A 23,488-nucleotide genomic window follows, 5' to 3' on the forward strand; every position below is an offset into this window, starting at 1 on the left:
TAGGTATGTAGTAGTAGTAGTAGTAGTAGTAGTAGTAGTAGTAGTAGTAGTGGTAGTAGTAGTAGTAGTAGGTAGTAGTAGTAGTAGTAGTATAGTAGTAGTAAGTAGTAGTAGTAGTAGTTAGTAGAGTAGTAGTATGTAGTAGTGTAGTAGTAGTAGTAGTATAGTAGTAGTAGTAGTAGTAGTAGTAGTTAGTAGTAGTAAGTAGTAGTAGTAGTAGTAGTTAGTAGTAGTATAGTTAGTAGTAGTAGTAGTAGTAGTAGTAGTAGTTAGTAGTAGTAGTAGTAGTATAGTAGTAGTAGTAGTAGTAGTAGTAGTAGTAGTAGGAGTAGTAGTAGTAGTAGTAGTAGTAGTAGTAGTAGTAGTAGTAGTAGTAGTAGTAGTAGTTGTAGTAGTAGTACTGGAAGTAGTAGCAGTACAGATGATGTTGATGATGATGACGATGATGTGGTGGTAGCTGTATTAGTAGTGTTAATGATGATGATGATGAAGTGGTGGTTGTATTATAAGTGGTGGTGATGATGATGTGGTGGTGGTTGTTGTAGTAGTCATCATATTGTGATGATGTGGTGGTGGTTGTAGTAGTGGTAGTGATGACGATGCGGTGGTTGTTGTTAGAGTAGTGATAGTAATGATGATGTGGTGGTGGTGGTGGTGGTTGTAGTAGTATAGTGATGATGATGTGGTGGTGGTTGTATTCATAGTGGTAGTGATGGTGGTTGTATTAGTAGTGGTAGTGATGATGATTGTAGTAGTGGTGGTAGTGGTAGTGACGATGATGTGGTGGTGGTTGTATAAGTGGTAGTGATGATGATTGTGGTGGTAGTGGTAGTGACGATGATGTGGTGGTGGTTGTATAAGTGGTAGTGATGATGATTGTGGTGGTAGTGGTAGTGACGATGTGTGGTGGTGGTTGTATAAGTGGTAGTGATGATGATTGTGGTGGTAGTGGTAGTGACGATGATGTGGTGGTGGTTGTATAAGTGGTAGTGATGATGATTGTGGTGGTAGTGGTAGTGACGATGATGTGGTGGTGGTTGTATTAGTGGTAGTGATAATGATTGTAGTAGTGGTGGTAGTGGTAGTGACGATGATGTGGTGGTGGTTGTATAAGTGGTAGTGATGATGATTGTGGTGGTAGTGGTAGTGACGATGATGTGGTGGTGGTTGTATAGTGGTAGTGATAATGATTGTAGTAGTGGTAATAACGATGATGTGGTGGTGGTTGTATTAGTGGTAGTGATGATGATTGTAGTAGTGGTGGTAGTGGTAGTGACGATGATGTGGTGGTGGTTGTATTAGTGATAGTGATGATGATTGTGGTGGTGGTGGTAGTGGTAGTGACGATGATGTGGTGGTGGTTGTATTAGTGATAGTGATGATGAATGTAGTAGTGGTGGTAGTGGTAGTGATGATGATGATGATGATGATGAGGTGGTAGTTGTAGAAGTAGTGATATTGATGATGATGTGTGGTTGATGAATGTAGTTGTGGTAGTGATGATAGGGTGCAGATAAAGGTGGTGGGGGGCATTGGAATAAAATGACTTCACAGGAATTTCATGGAAGTTGCCTGTAACCCAAATTTTCTTTTCTCCAGAGCGGATTTTTTCCCGATAAAACCCGAGTTTTGGGATTACTGTCTACTATTCCAGATGGATTGAAATAATTCTATTGAAAGAACAAATAGGCGATACTCACCTTTGAGTGCTGTCATGGCTCTCTCCCCATCCTTCCTATTCATAAAGGCCACAAATCCACAATTACGTCCCCTTGCCCTCTCCTCTTCTGTCCTGGGCCACATGATCTTGACACTAGCTAATGGCCCGTACTTTCCAAAAACTTCACAAAGTTCCTTCTCTGTCATCTAAAGCAATCAACAAAGCAGCAGCAACCATTGTTAGAATCAAAAAGGATTTGAATCATTTTAAAACCATCAAACAGAAATGTCAAAATATTGAAAAAACAAAAACAAATTCAATATTATATCTTACCCTTTTTCTTCTACTTATTCTTGCAGAGGTCGTATGATTTTTGTTCAGGATGTGGGCGTGGTGAATTTAGAATCCTGTTGTTTTGTCTTATGTTGTATTTATGGTGGGAATCTTCTATTCACTGGTTTTGAATGGTGTGGAAAATTGTCTTTTGTTTGTTTTTCTCTAGCGTACTAAAGTTTTGAGCCTTGTGTGTGGTGAGTAGTCATTTGTGATGCATCCCACTGTTTTTCTCAGGATCTTTTCTATTGTGTTGAGGTCTTTTCAGTATAATTGTCCCAGGCTGCATTGGAATATTCCAGTATGGATCCAACAGTCGATGTGAATGCTTTTAACTGAATTGACTCTGGGGAACCTTTCAAATTTCCAATGTTGAAAGCATGTGTACTGTTTGCCTGGATGCAATTTGTGAGATATGGCAGCTCCATTTCAGGTTCTCTGTTTAGTGAATACCAAGGTACTCAGCAGATCTCGCTTTTTCTAACTTTTGGCTATGAAATAGAGACCAAATTGAATATGCTTTGTTCTTGTTTGTTCCTGTGGGTACAGTATATTTGGTGATGTTGAATTTCATCAGCCATTCAGTCTCCGGTTTCATCAGAAAATAAATTTTATGCAGTTTCAGAGGTCGTTGATAAATACCAGGAAAAGAAGAGGTCCAAGGACAGAACCTTGGGCAAAACCTGTCCCACATCTGATGTGTTAGCTTCAAATACAACTTATTGGGTCCTACCAAATGAAAAGACTTTGATCTGTGTTAGTAAAGGACGCCTTATTCCTACAATGTATAATTTATGGAGAAGACGTTCATGTGGTACCTTATCAAATGCTTTTGCAAAGTCCAGAAGTGAGATCTGTTTGGCCATTTTTGACGAATTATTTTATAAATGCATGTTGTTCATCATTGAGTATGTTATTCATTTCAAGGTATTGTCTTAATGGTTGTCTTACAATATCCCTAAGTAGTCAAGGTACTGTCTTAATGGTTGTCTTACAATATCCCTAAGTAGTCAAGGTACTGTCTTAATGGTTGTCTTACAATATCCCTAAGTAGTCAAGGTACTGTCTTAATGGTTGTCTTACAATATCCCTAAGTAGTCAAGGTACTGTCTTAATGGTTGTCTTACAATATCCCTAAGTAGTCAAGGTACTGTCTTAATGGTTGTCTTACAATATCCCTAAGTAGTCGAGGTACTGTCTTAATGGTTGTCTTACAATATCCCTAAGTAGTCGAGGTACTGTCTTAATGATTGTCTTACAATATCCCTAAGTAGTCGAGGTACTGTCTTAATGATTGTCTTACAATATCCCTAAGTAGTCAAGGTACTGTCTTAATGGTTGTCTTACAATATCCCTAAGTAGTCAAGGTACTGTCTTAATGATTGTCTTACAATATCCCTAAGTAGTCGAGGTACTGTCTTAATGATTGTCTTACAATATCCCTAAGTAGTCAAGGTACTGTCTTAATGATTGTCTTACAATATCCCTAAGTAGTCAAGGTACTGTCTTAATGGTTGTCTTACAATATCCCTAAGTAGTCAAGGTACTGTCTTAATGATTGTCTTACAATATCCCTAAGTAGTCGAGGTACTGTCTTAATGATTGTCTTACAATATCCCTAAGTAGTCAAGGTACTGTCTTAATGATTGTCTTACAATATCCCTAAGTAGTCAAGGTACTGTCTTAATCATTGTCTTACAATATCTCTAAGTAGTCTGCAGCAGCATAGATAGGTTAATGAAGTAGGACGATAGTCAAAAAATCAAGTTCTTTGACCTATATTGTAAATAAATTGCACATTTGGATGTTTCCAGACTATTGGAATCTGTCCAGCTGCTAAAGAATAGTTTGGCTAGTGATGGTAATATTTCTTTAGAGAGAATTTGTAGAAGACAAGAGGATGTACCACCCGGACCCAGTGCCTTTATGTTTGGGGTAGATAGAAAGTTTTCTACACCTTCCTCACAAACAATAGCACATGGAACTCTGACCTGAAATAGATGACACTGACCTAAAAGAGATGGTATAGACCTGAAAGAGATGGTACAGACCTGAAAAAAGATGGCATTTAATCAGTGAAAGAAAACACAATTCTTCAAATTAATGAGGTAAGCGATGCTGTCATCCATCTTCAAACAGAATCCTTCAATCCCAAGCAGAACCTGATCCATCAAGGAAATCCTTTCTCCTTACACAGGTATAAGTTTTTCCACAACAAAATGTTTTTCATGTTTCTTTTCCTCGCAATTTCTGTTATTGTGGTTTTACCATCTCATTCAACAAACAAACAAAAAATAGCTAGTTAATACATAACCACAATACTAATATATCTCTTTGTACATGATGAACGATTCCTATAGAATGACAGCTCATTGTGAAATCACAACCATTGAACAGTAAGTTGTCCTCAAAATCAACAATAGTTTCCATTTTCTCTGTGGAATTTGCACATATGGTATCAGGAAGTGGGCAGCCGTTAGAGATAAAGCTATATATCATCAAGGGGAGAGTCTTACTTTAGGATTAATGTTTCCCACATAAATGTTGGTGGTAGTCTCATCTCCCATGTCAGAGGGACCTGAAAATACAACATAACAATTCAATAGATTGAGACAGACAGACAGACACACACACACACACACACACACAATACATAAACAAACCAAACAATCAAATGGGTGTATCAAGTGCACTGATCATTTTCAATCTTGATTAAAAGCAAGATATTGTATCTTAAAGGAGGGGGATAGGAGGAAAATTTATATTAACTCACTCAATCCTAGAGAGTTTTGCTACGTTTTAAAACTGTAAAAAAAATTATTAAAAATGAGCATGTGCACAGATAGTTTTATTCAACTATTATTATAATTAGCTTTGATACCACACCTATGAAATACACCCTGGTTATACTACTGATATAGTCGGTGTTAGGATTGAGTGAGTTAAAACCATCTAACTTAATATCTACCAAAACAACCTTTCATTTCTAGAGTACAGTATCACACATGAGCAAAGAAGAAAATAATGATGAGGTAGTGATGGCAGTTGTATTAGCAGTGATGATGTGGTGTTGGTGGCTGTTGTAGTGATGATAATGCAGTGGTGAGTGAGAGTTTACAGACGGCACAACTTTGTCATTCGTCAGGCCATGGTGTCATAACATGTTAACTATCACATAACGTTAAAAAATCAAATCTGTACGCACGGTGACATTTTCATACAATTAATAATTTATTCAATGTACTTTTGGTCAAATACTAAATTTTAGGAGCCATTTTAATTCATACCCTAATACTTTATTTCTGGATGCAATTTCTGGACTTAAAAGCAGCTTTAAAGAAGAAAGAAGAATATTTCAGTAAACAAAAAAAAACAAACCGACTCATAGTTTGATAATTAAGTCAGAGAATAATTTTAAAATGCATTTTTTGTGCGTTTTTTTCCTATTCAGTTACTTAATCACCTGCAGTGGTAATTAATTACTCAGTGACAGCTTTATCTCTTGTAATCGGCAAGTGGTACCGTCGTGCAGGCTAGATCACAGAAACCAAGACTTTTTGCTAAATGTTGTTTCAGCACGATTTTCAGTGCCATGAGTAGTGGTTGTCGTCGTCGTAGTAGTAGTAGTAGTGGTAGGAGTGAATTTGATGTCGTGGTGGTTGTAGAAGTAATGATAATGATGTGGTGGTGGTGGTTGTAGAAGTAATGATAATGATGTGGTGGTGGTGGTTGTAGAAGTAATGATGTGGTGGTGGTGGTTGTAGAAGTAATGATAATGATGTGGTGGTGGTGGTGGTTGTAGAAGTAATGATGTGGTGGTTGTAGAAGTAATGATGTGGTGGTTGTAGAAGTAATGATGTGGTGGTGGTGGTTGTAGAAGTAATGATAATGATGTGGTGGTGGTGGTTGTAGAAGTAATGATGTGGTGGTGGTGGTTGTAGAAGTAATGATGTGGTGGTGGTGGTTGTAGAAGTAATGATGTGGTGGTTGTAGAAGTAATGATAATGATGTGGTGGTGGTGGTTGTAGACTAGTTTCTTTGTCTTTGATACAACGAATAAAAAATTTCTTTTTTTTTTTTAAAGTGGGCATTCGAAATGGAAAAAACACTTTTTTTTTTTTTGCGAGGCACGAAATAAAACTTTTATTTTTATTTTTTTTTTTTAATTTGTTTTTTTTTTTACTTTACAAATTTTATTTTTAACTTCAATTTAAAAAACATTTTTTTTAAATGTCAGCACTTAAGGGGGGGGGGAGCGACATTAAAAATGATGAATTTGGACCCAGTTTGCTAAAATTAGATTTTGGTGGGATGTTGTCATGTTACCATTTGTCTGCATAAAAAATTGCATGAGAACTTCATCTTCGGCTTTTTTCGACTCAAAATAACGTATTTTGTGACCCATAGTATGGTTAAATCCTGCCCATTTTTAGTTTCAGTGGACTGATTTCATGAAAGAATATCAAATAGTCTTGATAACTAAGAAAAGGCAAAAACAAATCAATGAAAAGTAAAAACTCTCCTCTATCTTCAACAACCAATCACTTTGTTCTTAATTATGTCATGTGGTCACAATTCAATCAGAGAGCGTTTACTTTGACGTTTAAGTGCGTTTTTCTCAAAACCACAATTTTCGTCACTAAAAGCCTATCTCCTCCCTCAGTTTTCAACCAATCTTCTTCAAACTTTCTACAAATGAGTGTCATACAAATACGCAGATCCTCTAGGAGCCGGATTTTTGAAAAAAAAAAAAATTTTATGAGTAATTTCAAATTATGTAACTTTTTTTAAGGGGAATAATCAAGTAACAACTTTGAACTTAATTTTTAAAGTTTCTAATTTAAAAATTTTAAATCGGGCTTCTAGAGCCTCTTTATTTCCTTTTATCTACCTGTGACCAAAATATTATGGTAATCGGTTGATAAACAAAAAAGCCTTTGACTTTTTAAGATTTGTTGTTTATTTTCCAATATTGCGTCGCTCCCATAGCAACGGGCAAATTTTTTTCAGAGACATTGACCTATCACATAGATTGACATATCACACATCGACATACCACATATAATGACAATTGAGACACCATAAACATTGATATACTTGGACATTGACATATCATAGACATCAATATATCAATATACCATCGACATTGACTTGACAGACCACAGACATCAATATACCACAGACATGGAGATATCACATATATTGACATACCACAGACATACCAAATATATAGACAAACCACAAATACTGACTAACCACAGACATCAACATACCACAGAAATGGAGATATCACATATATTGACATACCACAGACATGGAGATATCACATATATTGACATACCACAGACACACCAAATATATAGACAAATCACAAATACTGACTAGCCACAGACATTGACATACCATAGACATAACCAAAACCACTGCGATACTTGGGCTCATTTTCATTGCCAGTCGTCCTTAAGCTGGGAGGGACCAGGTCTGCATCGTCTGCCACCGGCATCATCTCCCCCCTGGCACGTTTGAGGGCATGTCTCTCCTCTCTCATTTCTTGTATTCTGTTATCAAAGAGAAACATTTTTCACAATTCACAACATCAAAATATCTACTCAATCAACATAGTACAGTCCACTCCGGATAATCACAACGCCGTGGGATCATCGAAAATGTTGTGATTAACCGAAGTTGCAATTAACTGAAGTTGCAATGTTGCAATTAACCAAAGTTGAGTTTCCTGTCCACTGTTGCAACATTTTACACATATATGGTAAACTCAAACCAGTTGTTGTACACATTGTCCTGAGATTGAAACAAAAACCGTATGGCAGCCTTGAATGAATTTTGACAAGCAAAAGCAGTTCTGATGCAAGCCAACATCTTATTCAGATTGGATTCACTTTCACTCTTTTGTTCTCAACATTTGTAAAAGCCAAAAAGATAAGATGTGATGAGAAACAATAAGCTGTCACCAAACTCATTGGTCACAACGAACAGTAGTCAATCCCAAAACAAAGGAAATCACTCAGTCTCTCCTTAAGCTGCTATTGTCTACCTGTTGTCTTGCATGTTTTCCAATTGTATTGTTATAAATGTGTAACCAAATGACAAAGTGCCACTATTTTGAGGACAATAAAAACATATTATTATTATTAGACCTGTAAATGAGCTCTATAAAAATTGACTGAAACTCTTCAAACTGAAGATTCAAGTTTTTGGGGTTTTTAAAAAAATGAACAAGGGATCATTGGAGAGGAGAATGATAAAACAAGACATGAAAATAGTGAGTGTTATTTCTTACTGGAAGTATGACTGCCATAATTTGATGTAGAAGGAATGCTAAATAAGCATGCCATTCATATAAGTAAAGATGACTTAGTCAGAAAAATAATCACCATTATCATCTTTAACTTCTAGCCATGACCAATTGAATTTATTCCTCACATCTTTATCGATGCTCGACAAGTCTGAATTGCGATCCACGACAGCTCAGGCATTATGAGAACATTAAAATAATGTTGCAATGAGCAAACTTGATTTTCAATCAGTTAATGACAGAAAAAAAAAAAATGAAATAAATATGACTTCTGGCCATACACTAAATTATTAAGTAGGAGAAGTGAATTATCATCATAATGTGAAGATGACTTCTGCAGGCTTAGCGGAAAAATCCAAAGAATCGAAATGAATGTAAATCACCACAGCAAACTCGTTTGAGCAAAACAATGGCAGAAAACGTCCTAATGTGTGCGGGAATTAATTAGGCTACTTAAAGTACTTACCATTGTTCCTTATAATTAGGTACCCAATCAGTGAAGAAACAGTCAACCAGTTTGTTTACAACGTGAGGCAATCAAAATGTGCTTGTAGCAATCTATCCTAACTTTCGATTTGAAAGTGTCTACATAACACACTACTGGCTTTCGCGTTTTACTTTTTCATACTTTTACGACCCACCATGTAAATGTGGTCAATTTTGGCTTAGATGAAACAGTAAAATTTATCGCTCGGCAGCTCAGTTAAAATTGGCTACCATTGGGATCATGACAGGTTTGGAAAGTGAAACAATAATTTAACGAAGGCTGTGTGAAAATACACTGGGATGTCAGACACGCCAATTCTAGAAAGTGTCGCTTAGCCTTGGCAATATATCCATCGTTAATATAAACGGTCCCCATGAGCTATGTGTAGCTCTGTGGAACATTCCTAATTACTTTACGGTCATTCGACTACGATTTGTGAATTTTTTCTTTCTTCATTTCTTTCTTTCCTTTTCTAAAATATTTGAATTTGACAAATTGACTGATTTCAGTTAACTGATTGAGAATTTACAGGTCTATATTATTATCATTATTATTATTATTATTATTATTATTATTATTATTATTATTATTATTATTAATTATTATTCATTATTACTATTATTATTATTATTATTATTATTATTATTATTATTATTATTATTATTATTATTATTATTATTATTCTTACTACTACTACCAATACATACAATCTATGTTTTTATTTCTTTTAGTTATTTTAGACTTACGATTTAAGTTCCTCCTTAAACAGCTCCAAGTTACTTTTCTTCTTTTCTTGTTCTTTCTTCTTTTTCCCTAAGCCCTGAAATATGAGATACGATTCATTTTATTTAACAACATCACCACAGTCACATTTATTTTATCTCAATTACAAAAAAATCTTAATCTAATGAGTGGCAAGACGCATTTTGACAATGCGTGGCAATGCATAATATAAAATAAGCTTCAATGATGTTGACATCAAGCATCCATGCATGATGACAATGAGTGTTGATGTATAATGACAATGAGTGTCAATGTATTCATCATTATCACCAAACATAACTACAATCTTTCATAGCATCAAGCATCCATGCATGATGACAATGAGTGTTGGCGTATAATGACAATGAGTGTCAATGTATTCATCATTATCACCAAACATAACTACACTCTTTCATAGACACCACAATTACACACCATTATCACCAAACATACCTACAATCTTTCATAGACACCACAAGTACACACCATTATCATCAAACATACCTACAATCTATCATAGACACCACAAGTACACACCATTATCATCAAACATACCTACAATCTTTCATAGACACCACAAGTACACACCATTATCATCAAACATACCTACAATCTTTCATAGACACCACAAGTATACACCATTATCATCAAACATACCTACAATCTTTCATTGACACCACAAGTACACACCATTATCATCAAACATACCTACAATCTTTCATAGATACCAAAAGTACACACCATTATCATCAAATATAATTACAATCTTTCATAGACACCACAAGTATACATCATAATGATCCAAAAATTTCCTTCTTAATAACAACTGTTTCATCCCTGTCATCAAATGATAAAAATATATACGACAACAATATTGGAAAGACAGAGTCTCTATTATTTCAAACCATGATGATAACTTTGCAAATAGCCATTGTAATGGTGAAAATACATCTCTTAGTTTCCTTACAAATTTCGGTTTGTCCTCTTGTTTCTTCTCTTCTTCTTTTTTCCTCATCTCTTTGGTGGATGAGAAAGTTGATGCCAGTTCTGCCAGCTTGGAGGTGGGTTTGTACAGTCGGCTCCCTCCTCCTTTGTCTTCCATTTCTAACAAAAATAAAAAGAAGGAATATACATTAAAATTTCTCCTGATAATAAAAAATCTCACACAAAATTTGGATGGTGGTAAATGTTCAATAATAAATCAAATTGTTTGAACAAGGGTAGGTTGAAAAGTCTTGATGCAGCTTTTTATTATCTAAACTATAAAGGATATGAAATTGACAAAGGCTTCAAAACAAAGCTTTGTTTATGTCCTTTCTGTTTATCATTTTAAATTTCATCATAGTCACTATTCCCATGCACACAGAGCCGCCAACGATGCACCAGTTATTGCATTGCGGTGAAGAAGAATTCACACGGCAAATTTCGACACAATCGAGTAAACTCCGCCTGCACCTCGCCATCACTGCCAAAATTTGCCCCCCCTGAGGTGTCTCTTAGTCTTAAGACAAGGAAACAGTCACTTGGAGCTAAATCGGAACTGAAAAGGGGGTGTACTATAACTCCAAGAAATAAGTCAATAAGCCAAAAAGTTTGTTTTTTTAATCCATTATCTTAGGCCCAGAATTACAAAGAGATGGATCCATATCTAAAATTGACCCAGTTCAAACCAACTCACTTTCCTCCCCGTGGGCAAGTCCACCCTTTACCCATGTTTTCTGAAGTTTGCCACGGTCTTCAAACGAAGCCACAAATTCCTCGTATACAGCTGCTGTGTCTTCTTGGTCTTTCTAGATTTAATGAAGAAATAAAATTTTAAAATAACAACAAAAAGACACACAAAAGAAACATGTTTTTTAAAGGGAAAAGGGAAAAATTATGAAACAAATAAACTGGAATTTCAACACCACCACCAATAGCAACAACAATAACAAAAAATGTTTTCAATTTTAAACAAAATAAAACCACCAAGAAAAACAAAAAAAGAACCCCCCCCCCCCCCCCCCCTTTTTTTTAACTACAAATTTGTTCAAGTGACTAAAATCAGGTCTAGGAAACTTGTAAAAAAATTTTTAAAAATAAAAAATTAACATTGTTAGTTGTTTTTAGAGTGAATAATAGGGTATGGGAGATTTGGTGTCTTCAATTTTCTGCCCATGCACCAAATTTCAATATCCTATTTTATTATTAATTATGAAAGAAAGTGTTTGAAAATTGATTGGAGATATTAATCTTGCTCTGGTTTTGTGTTTTAAACTTTGATTTTTGACTTGAAATTTTTGAAAAAGTTTTTTTGAGCAAAATAAAGTTTGGTGTCACCTGCGTGGGCACCATCTGCATGGGCACCAGGAATTCTGAAATATATGGACTTGGACATTGTTGATGAAGATACAGTTAATAAATGTAAACTTTGGTAACCTATGCTGAATATTTCAATGTGTTAGTACAAATCTGAACATTTCTAGCTGTTTAAGAACACAAATTGCTAATCAATTGAATTTTGTAAACAATTTATATTAAATATATTGATTCGCTCTCTTATCTCATAATTTTTGTGTCACTACAAAATTCACTCTTCTTTCCAGGAGGATGCTGCGTTGTGATCTGACCATCTGATCTAAAAGCATTTTATCCAGCATGAAAATTTTGATTAGCTACAATACAAGATACACAGGCTTGACAGATATTACTCCACAACTGTGAGTTTGCTAACCGATAGGGATAAAATCTGTATTAGCACCAAAGTACTGAATTACATATTGAAAGGAAAAAATTCTGTACGACTTGCCAAAATGTTCCAGAAAAAAAATTTGTAATGAGATTTTAGACTTATTTATATATATCTTTTTATTAGATTCATATGCTACATCATTTTATATCCTCACACTTGAACCTCTGTGATGTATCAAACAACAGTTATAAGTGTGAGTAGTTGTTCTTAAGAACGCCTTTCTTATGCGCAATTATAAGCCTTATTTTCTCAAGACAGTAATCAAATATGTTTAAAGCAGTGGAAATCAAATATACTTAAAGCAGTGCTCTTGTAATCAACTATGTCTTTATATATTGCTTTTACTTTTATACCAGGTACTGGAGGAGAGGGATTTTCACCGTGCAGTTCTCCCAAGGAATAGCGGGACAATATATTTATGCGTATGTGCAGAGCAGAGTGTGTGATTTGTAAAAGAAGACCCTCCAGACGTCTATTCCTGGGTTGTTGTCACCCGTTTTGACAATACAATTGAAAAGAAGGACCCATTTTATTTTTCAAAGTTGAAATGAAAGTTTAAAATACTACAAAAAATATTTTTTCGTTATTAGTCTAATGTAATTATCCCCCTTGTTGTATAATAAAGCTAGTTTTAATACAAAGTACAAAAAATATTCTGTTTGTTATTTATTTTTAAAAAGTGGACCTGTGTACGTGTATTATGAGTCATTTGTCACTTCAGGTAGTTAACATTTCTGTTCATTTTGCATTTCCATGTAAATCAGGGTCACCGTTGATTGACCTACATTTTAAAGTTACATAATCGTCTCCTGCTCATACTTTTACAAATTCTGAATCGTCATATTTCAAGCTTTAAAATGATATATGACACTTATTTGTAGATAAAAGATGAAAATTGACAAAAATGGGCCTGTCAAAGTAGATGATTTCAGATCTAGTCTGTTTTCCGCCATATACATCATTATCATCAAACATACCTACAATCTTTCATTGACACAAATATACATCATTATCATCACATATACCTACAATATTTCATTCTAGACACAAGTATACATCATATCATCACAAATACCTATAATCTTTCATAGACACCACAAATATACATCATTATCATTCAGCATAGTTCCAGTCAATCAATCGACTTTAGGCCATCGGTGAGTCAAAGACTGACTTCTACACGACTGACTCATAAAAAAATAAAAAAATCAATCATGACACATCAAGATCACAAATCAAACACCTACCCTTTTTTTGAGTTCCTCTTGCTCCCTCTTAGACAAAGTTTTAGTGACTCCCAGGGACATATTGCCAATATCAAAGGCCCGGAGCTTACTCTCACTCACACCCTATTGGATCAGATAGAAGAATGCAATGGACTAGACACATTGTATATAGAAGAATGCAATGGACTAGACACATTGTATATAGAAGAATGCAATGGACTAGACACATTGTATATAGAAGAATGCAATGGACTAGACACATTGTATATAGAAGAATGCAATGGACTAGACACATTGTATATAGAAGAATGCAATGGACTAGACACATTGTATATAGAAGAATGCAATGGACTAGACACATTGTATATAGAAGAATGCAATGGACTAGACACATTGTATATAGAAGAATGCAATGGACTAGACACATTGTATATAGAAGAATGCAATGGACTAGACACATTGTATATAGAAGAATGCAATGGACTAGACACATTGTATATAGAAGAATGCAATGGACTAGACACATTGTATATAGAAGAATGCAATGGACTAGACACATTGTATATAGAAGAATGCAATGGACTAGACACATTGTATATAGAAGAATGCAATGGACTAGACACATTGTATATAGAAGAATGCAATGGACTAGACACATTGTATATAGAAGAATGCAATGGACTAGACACATTGTATATAGAAGAATGCAATGGACTAGACACATTGTATATAGAAGAATGCAATGGACTAGACACATTGTATATAGAAGAATGCAATGGACTAGACACATTGTATATAGAAGAATGCAATGGACTAGACACATTGTATATAGAAGAATGCAATGGACTAGACACATTGTATATAGAAGAATGCAATGGACTAGACACATTGTATATAGAAGAATGCAATGGACTAGACACATTGTATATAGAAGAATGCAATGGACTAGACACATTGTCCTTTTGGTCATATTTACATGTTGGATCATAAATATTATAATAATAATAATAATAATAATAATAATAATAATAATAATAATAATAATAATAATAATAATAATAATAACCTTGTGATACTACAATCTATTCCTACAAATAACCTAGTGATACTACTACCTATTCCTATAAATAACCTTGTGATACTACTACCTATTCCTACAAATAACCTTGTGATACTACAATCTATTCCTACAAATAACATTGTGATACTACTACCTATTCCTACAAATAACCTTGTGATACTACTACCTATTCCTACAAATAACCTAGTGATACTACTACCTATTCCTACAAATAACCTTGTGATACTACTACCTATTCCTACAAATAACCTTGTGATACTACTACCTATTCCTACAAATAACCTTGTGATACTACTACCTATTCCTACAAATAAGGGAGACGGGTTGCCTGATCATGTAGTGCATGTCACAGATGCTCGCAGGTGTTTTTAACCGCTTAATTTTTGTTTTTAGATAGTTTCCTTTTATCTTTATTATTGAAAATATTGTTAATGGAGAATCAAGCTTTTCCACCAAGAGAGCAGTCAAGAATATTGCACCTCAGACTTAGATTATCTATAATCATTTTGCTGTTACTTGTCTTTTGATGAGAATAGGAAGATCTGGTGTTGGGTCAAAGATCGAATTTCACATCAAGAAGGTTACATTGCTACTGGGTTTGCTCCTTCTTCATTCTTTTTTTCAACTTAGTATTGCTGATTGCAATTTACTTTTTTATGATTAGCAAGTAGGAGTGTCACAAGATGCAGGACGTGGGAGTCTAGTGCAATTAACACTTTGCCAGTGACACTGATTTTGTTTTCAATTAATAGTTACAATTTTTATCATTTTTTAATGCAGAAAAATCTGTTTCCACCATAAGAGTAGTAAGAATATTGATAAGCGCTTTGAGCACGTTTAGTGGATATTGCGCTATATAAAAGCTCAAGTTTTAGAATTGTTTGTCTTTTGATTTTGATGAAAATACTAAGATTTTCTTTTAGGTCCAAGTGAGATTGAAATTCGCCTTTGAAATTTTGAAATCCCCCACTCAAGACCAAGAACGAACCAATATCTTTACTTTTTCTTCCCCTCCACTTCCACCTTCGACTTTGGAACTCCCTACCAACCACTTTACTTGTTTGTAACAAGTCCTTTCGATTGACGCTGTGATTATCCCTAGACACCTGTCTGGGGATAATAAAAATTCGTTATCCCCAGACACCTGTCTGGGGATAACGAATTTTCATTATCCCCAGACGCATATTTGAAACGCCGCTCTTTTAAACAATTATCCATATTCCAGAATATGGAATGTTTCCAAATGCACATAGAAATAAGGAAAGTTAATAAAATATCTATAAAAACATAAAATTAACCAACATTAAAATCAGTTGTTACTACGTATACACAATATGCGTCGACTTCGAAGTGGGTGTCATGGCCGAATGGTTTAGTCGTCTGCCCTGGAAGCGTGACCAGAATCGACGTTGTGGGTTCGAATCCTGGTAACGTCAATTTAAAAAAAAATTTTTTTTTAATTCCGTCTTCTTTTTTACAGAACGTTGAAAGGGATAAATGTCCCATCCATCCTCCCCCCACCTCTTTTTTTTATTATTAAACTCTCTCTCTCTCTCTCTCTCTCTCTCTCTCTCTCTCTCTCTCTCTCTCTCTCTCTCTCTCTTGGTTTTTTTCTAGTTTCTAGCAAATATATTCGTCCCCACTCCGATCTCAAATAGTGTCTAAAAAGAATAAATAATTAAAAAGCAAACATACAGAAATATTCAGAGAGCGACCAAATGGTCAGATAGAGGAGAAAAAAAACAACAATAATTGTTTTAAAAATAAAAACAATTTAAGAAATTCATGCTCAGAAACAGAACATTTACATAAAGGTTTAGCAAACAAACAACTCTAAGGTTTAGGTCAAAATATTAAAAAAAAGAAAAAGAGAGATTTCCCTCGGAGCAGGGAATAGTGTTAACAATAATAATAATAATAATAATAATAATAATAATAATAATAATAATAATAATAATAATAATAATAATAACAATTATAATGATAATAGTAATAATAATAATAATAATAATAAAAAAAATAAAAATAATAGTAATAGTATGATAATAAGAGTATTAATAATAAAAATAATATTATTATTGATAATAATATAATAATGATTATGATGGTAATAGTAATAATAATAACAATTATTACAATTATTATTATTATCATTATTATTATTATTATTATTATTATTATTATTATTATTATTATTATTATTATTATTATTATTATTAATATTATCATTTGACAAAAAAAAACAAAAAACAATAATAGATCTAGAGCAAATTAAATAATGAAATAATATTATCGGAGAAATAAAAAATTCAACTGATTAAAAAAAACTCTTGCTCGGAACTCGGAACAAAAGTGAAAACAATGAACATCAATTGGGAAGAAAGAAAGAAAAAGTAAAAAAAAAAAAAAAGTGTGTGTGTGTGTGTGGGGGGGGGGGGGGGGGGGCGGTCGTGACTGGTTCGAATCTGTGCAGCTAAAAGGAGTAAAATGAAAGGTGGCCTAACCCACTGAGCTGTCTATCCACACCGCTATCGGAATATCTTAAATTCATATATGAGCTAAACTTATTTCCACCATTTTTGCTTCCTTGTTTTGGTAGTTATTTTCATCTCTGATTCGAATCAAAATTTGTTGTTGGATCTAGTTTTGTGGACGTGTGATACTAAATTATATTGTCTTGTGCGAAGAAGACAGGAAAATAACAGGTGTTGGTTTTGGGCTTTGGAGCGAACAACGCCATGACCTAGGAATTCGTCCGCGAAATAAAAAATAATTCCCGGTCATCCCCAAAATTGTGGCCAGAATGAGCAAATTATAGAAACAAGAGATGATCAATAAAGTTAACAGGTAGGTTGGTAATGAAAATTTAAATGGTTGGTGGACTATGAACAGATTTGATGATTAACAACTTTCTTCCTGGTTGAAAATAAAAAGTCGAATTGCCAGTTTGACCTTTTCAGATCAAAGTAACAAAAGAAATTTCGTTGATCCATTTGCTTTAAAATCTTGTTTTTAAAAGAGCTGGATTTGACATTTGATCACTATTTACTTTCATCTTGTGTTAAATATCACTTGATATATCAACTGTTTTGGGACACAACCACTAGTATTTTTTCCAGAATATTTGGTATTTTTCACGCCTAGTTTGGCATTTTGCATAAAATCTTTCTGCCCACTTGCTACATGCGTCTGGGGATAACCAATAAAAAATAACCACCTGTCTGGGGATAAAAAAAATTGGTTATCCCCAGATACCTGTCTGGGGATAACGAATTTTCATTATCCCCAGACAGGCGTCTGGGAATAATGATAGCCTTCGATTGATGACTTCACAAAGTCGCTCCCTGCTTCCCTCTATAACTTCTGGAATTTTTAATGGATTTTTCCTTAATTGACACCATTTAAAAGGAAATTGAAAGACGAAAATAATGATACCAAAATATCTGCGATATTCCTCTTTAGAACGAAGTTATGCATCTTTAATTGAACCCCCCCCCCCCCCCCAAAAAAAAAAACAAAAAAAAAAACGCGAACGGCAATTTCCAGTCACAACTTTCCTATGCCTATGGGCGAGTTGGGTCACAATTTGATTGCTACTGCTGCTGCTCACACTAAGGCTGTCATTATTCCCAGACGCCTGTCTGGGGATAATAAAAATTCGTTATCCCCAGACAGGTGTCTGGGGATAACCAATTTTTGTTATCCCCAGACAACTGTCTGAGGATACTATCCCCAGACGCATGTAGCAAGTGGGCAGAAAGATTTTATGCAAAATGCCAAACTAGGCGTGAAAAATACCAAATATTCTGGAAAAAATACTAGTGGTTGTGTCCCAAAACAGTTAATATATCAAGTGATATTTAACACAAGATGAAAGTAAATAGTGATCAAATGTCAAATCCAGCTCTTTTTTAAAAAATATTTTAAAGCAAATGGATCAGTGAAATTTCTTTTGTTACTTTGATCTGAAAACGTCAAACTGGCAATTCGACTTTTATTTTCAACCAGGAAGAAAGTTGTTAATCATCAAATCTGTTCATAGTCCACCAACCATTTAAATTTTCATTACCAACCTACCTGTTAACTTTATTGATCATCTCTTGTTTCTATAATTTGCTCATTCTGGCCACAATTTTGGGGACGACCGGGAATAATTTTTATGTCGCGGACGAATTCCTAGGCCATGGTGTTGTTCGCCCCAAAGCCCAAAACCCACACCTGTTATTTCCTGTCTGCTTCGCACAAGACAATACAATTTAGTATCACACGTCCACAAAACTAGATCCAACAACATATTTTTATTCGAATCAGAGATGAAAATAACTACCAAAACAAGGAATCAAAAATGGTGGAAATATGTTTAGCTCATATATGAATTTAAAATATTCCGATAGCGGTGTGGATAGGCAGCTCAGTGGGTAAGGCCACCTTTCATTTTACTCCTTTTAGCTGCACAGATTCGACCCAGTCGCGACCGCCCCCCCCCCCCCCCCCCCCCCCCCCCCACTCATTTTTTTTTTTTTTTTACTTTTCTTTCTTTCTTCCCAATTGATTTTTATTGTTTTCACTTTGGTTCCGAGTTCCGAGCAAGAGTTTTTTTTTAATCAGTTGAATTTTTTATTTCTCCGATATATATTTTCATTATTTAATTTGCTCTCGATCTATTATTGTTTTTTTTTTGTTTTGGTCAATGATAATAATAATAATAATAATAATAATAATAATAATAATAATAATAATAATAATAATAATAATAATGATAATTGTAATATTTGTTATTATTATTACTGTTACCATCATAATCATTATTATATTATTATCAATAATAGTATTATTTTTATTATTAATACTCTTATTATCATACTATTACTATTATTATTATTATTATTATTATTATTATTATTATTATTATTATTATTATTATTATTATTATTATTATTGTTATTATAATAATTATTATTATTATTATTATTATTATTATTATTATTATTATTATTATTATTATTATTATTATTATTATTATTGTTAACACTATTCCCTGCTCCGAGGGAAATCTCTCTTTTTCTTTTTTCTTTTTTATATTTTGACCTAAACCTTAGAGTTTTTTGTTTGCTAAACCTTTATGTAAATGTTCCGTTTCTGAGCATGAATTTCTTAAATTGTTTTTATTTTTAAAACAATTATTGTTTTTATGTTTAAAACACTTATTGTTTTTTTTTTCTCCTCTATCTGACCATTTGGTCGCTCTCTGAATATTTCTGTTTGTTTGCTTTTTAATTATTTATTCTTTTTAGACACTATTTGAGATCGGAGTGGGGACGAATTTATTTGCTAGAAACTAGAAAAAAACAAGAGAGAGAGAGAGAGAGAGAGAGAGAGAGAGAGAGAGAGAGAGAGAGAGAGAGAGAGAGTTTAATAATAAAAAAAAAGAGGTGGGGGGAGGATGGATGGGACATTTATCCCTTTCAACGTTCTGTAAAAAGAAGACGGAATTTAAAAAAAAAAAAAAAGTGACGTTACCAGGATTTGAACCCACAACGTCGATTATGGTCAAACTTCCAGGGCAGACGACTAAACCATTCGGCCATGACACCCACTTCGAAGTCGACGCATATTGTGTATATGTAGTAACAACTGATTTCAATGTTGGTTAATTTTATGTTTTTATAGATATTTTATTAACTTTCCTTATTTCTATGTGTATCTGGAAACATTCCATATTCTGGAATGTGGATAATTGTTTAAAAGAGCGGAGTTTCAAATATGCGTCTGGGGATAATAAAAATTCGTTATCCCCAGACAGGTGTCTGGGGATAACAAATTTTTATTATCCCCAGACAGGTGTCTGGGGATAATCACAGCGCTCACACTAAACTGGCTACTCTACTAAAAAGCCCTGTTACTGAAAAGACGGCCATACAATCTTCAGCCTGAAGAAGAAGTAGAAGAAGAAGAAAAGAAGAAGAAGAAGAAGAAGAAGAAGAGGAAGAAGATACATGAACATGGAGCCGTCGTGATCATTCATGGCTATCGGCTATGGTAATGGTTGGAAGTAGTAGAGTTGTCTGCAATCAAGTCAGTATCAATCTTTGAATAAAGAGTCGAGAATTAAGTTCCATTGCTTTTAGAATGAATTCTATATATTCTCGTGGACAAGATAAAGAATTTCGAGGTGAATTTAATGGTAAATGGTCGTTGTATTTACCTTCCCGGGCTTGAGCGATTTCCCGACTTTGTCAGCCATTTTGCAGTTTGTTTTTTTTTTCTCTCCAGTCTCCTTTTTTTCGGCTTGAGGATGGGTACTAGCTGATATCAAAATCGAATACATGTTAATACATTAAGTACCCAATAGTGCAGCCTAAACCCGAAGGAAACAATGTCTTCAATAATGTTTCTTTTTTAAGAGACCCAGTTAATTTTTTTTTTTTTTAAATGAAGTTAGACAAAGCAACAGGCCCTGATAATATCGCAATAGAAATAATCGTAACATTAGAGGAATAAGGTTTAAACACAATGACAAATCTATTGAATAGGATTTATGACAGTGGTAACATTTCAGATGATTGATTAAAGTCAGTGTTTATAAGACTCCTTTCCGCACTAGGACAAAACTGTCCCAGGACAAATTTGTTCTGTCCCACTGGAGAAAACTTCTATTCAAAAGGGGTTCCGCACTAGGACAGGACTGTCCCGGGACACACCTGCGCGAATGCATTATTTATTTATTTATTTTTTTTTATTTTTTTTTGTACAAGATTCAAAAGTTTATTTGTAGGCAATTGTCAATATAACTCATACAAGAATATAATATTTTCATCAACAAATCAAGTAAATAAAATCAATAATAAAGCAAGGCAAACAATGATAGTAATAATGATAATAATAATAATAATAATAATAATAATAATAATAATAATAATAATAATAATAATAATAATAATAATAATAATAATAATAATAATAATAATAATAATAATAATAAGAAGAAGAAGAAGAAGAAGAAGAAGAAGAAGAAGAAGAAGAAGAAGAAGAAGAAGAAGAAGAAGAAGAAGAATGATGATGATAATGATAATCATAATGGTGATAATAATAATGTAAAATCTTCTAATTAATAGATTAGTTATTTAATAGTTTTAATTATAAATTAATAATTTAAAAAATAAGTCCTTGGTACAACTCTAATAATTCACATTTTATGAATCAACATAAGATACGACATGACGATAATGATTTTTTACACTGTACAATAGGATTTGTTTACATAAGATTTATATAATCATGAAATATTCTTATAGCAAGAGTAATATTATTGCTGCTGCTACTACTACTACAACTACTACTACTCCTACTACTACTACTACTACTACTACTACTACTACTACTACCACTACCACTACTACTACTACTACTACTACTACTACTACTACTACTACCACTACTACTACTACTACTACTACTACTACTACTACTACTACTACTACTACTACTACTACTACTACTACTACTACTACTACTACCACCACTACAACTACCACCTCTTCTACTACTACAACAACAACTACTACTACTACTACTACTACAACTACTACTACTACTACTACTACTACTACTACTACTACTAGTAGTAGTAGTAGTAGTAGTAGTAGTAGTAGTAGTAGTAGGAGTAGTAGTAGTAGTAGTAGTAGTAGTAGTAGTAGTAGTAGTAGTAGTAGTAGTAGTAGTAGTAGTAGTAGTAGTAATGGATGAAATAGAGGTTGCATATTTCTGTGCTTTACTACGTGGGGAAAAAAAAGACAAATTGAAAGAGAAAACAATATTGGGTGCATCCTTTAATGACCCAAAGATTGCTCAAGGGTCAATTCCGTAGACTCTATGGTGATCTCCGATCTTATCTTAAAATGACTTTCTTGGAATCACCTCATTTTACCCAGGTGCAAATGAGTACCAGTTCGCTGATGAAAGTAATCTTTGACGGACTAGCATCATTCAAGAGGATAATAGAAAGTCAGCATGGCTCGGTGGTACGGTCTTTGCTTCGTACCCGAAAGGCATCAGTTCGATCACCCGCTGATGCGCTGTGTTGCCTTGAGTAAGTCACCTCGCCTAGCTCAATTTGCGGCGCTGCACTGCGGCTAACGCCTGGGTTATACCTCGCCCTAGCTCAATTTGCGGCGCTGCATTGCGGCTGACGCCTGGGTTATTCCAGTCTTCCCTTGGAATAGACCCTCGAGAAAAATTTCCCCTATGGGATGAAAAAGGGAATTTCATTTTTTTTAATTTTAAACTGTTATCAGTCTCCTCAACGCTACAGCAACATGGATAAGTTCCGGATTTATAAGCTTAGGAGGCAAGATGGCCCATGGTTAGCGCGTTGTACTCTGGACTCAGAGGTTCTGTGTTCGATTCCGACCGAAGCCAATTTGTACTTTCTAGAGCAAGAAAATTTACTCCAATCACTCACTCAATTCAGGTGTAAAAGGGTACCTGTAAAGCTGGGATAGTAATCTGCGATAGACTAGCGTCCTGTTCAAAGGTTTTCAAACAAATACGTTAATTGTCCGCTTCACGCTATTGAAACCGGAATAACTCCTGCACCATTGGCTACAAGGCTCTAAAGGACTTAATTTGTCTTACAATGAGTCCAAGTGGCTCAGAAGGACTGACTTAAAAATATTTTCATTGAAAATTCCCGAAATAAATAAAGATAAAGATAATTGATCCCACAAGGTACCGAATAGATGTGCGACCGTTTTTAGACACGTTACTGCTGTGTCACAAAGTGTGACACTTCTTAAATTATACTTATAAACATACGTTTTTAAATTGCCGAAAATGTTTATGTTGCTATGCCTTCTGTACGTGGTTTCATCACATATAATTATTTTTTGAATTGTT

The 23,488-nt window shown here is 34.1% G+C and overlaps 1 protein-coding gene across 1 annotated transcript in view; it reads right to left on the minus strand.

Moving 5' to 3' along the window:
- LOC144955879 (U2 snRNP-associated SURP motif-containing protein-like) overlaps positions 1 to 20,903 on the minus strand; it is an 86,124-nt gene extending 65,221 nt beyond the window's left edge. The window contains exons 1-8 of the mRNA XM_078886129.1: positions 20,799 to 20,903; positions 13,534 to 13,635; positions 11,234 to 11,345; positions 10,523 to 10,659; positions 9,540 to 9,613; positions 7,397 to 7,551; positions 4,510 to 4,571; positions 1,701 to 1,866 (exon numbers count right to left, since the gene is read on the minus strand). Of these exons, the coding sequence (XP_078742255.1) occupies positions 1,701 to 1,866; positions 4,510 to 4,571; positions 7,397 to 7,551; positions 9,540 to 9,613; positions 10,523 to 10,659; positions 11,234 to 11,345; positions 13,534 to 13,635; positions 20,799 to 20,837 (847 nt within the window). The 5' untranslated portion in view covers positions 20,838 to 20,903. The remainder of the gene's footprint in view (positions 1 to 1,700; positions 1,867 to 4,509; positions 4,572 to 7,396; positions 7,552 to 9,539; positions 9,614 to 10,522; positions 10,660 to 11,233; positions 11,346 to 13,533; positions 13,636 to 20,798) is intronic.
- Positions 20,904 to 23,488: the final 2,585 nt, after the last annotated feature.

The sequence above is a fragment of the Berghia stephanieae genome, chromosome 10 (genome assembly GCF_034508935.2).
Source record: "Berghia stephanieae isolate SIO BIC M18660-M18661 chromosome 10, UCSD_Bste_1.3, whole genome shotgun sequence".
NCBI lineage: Eukaryota > Metazoa > Mollusca > Gastropoda > Nudibranchia > Aeolidiidae > Berghia > Berghia stephanieae.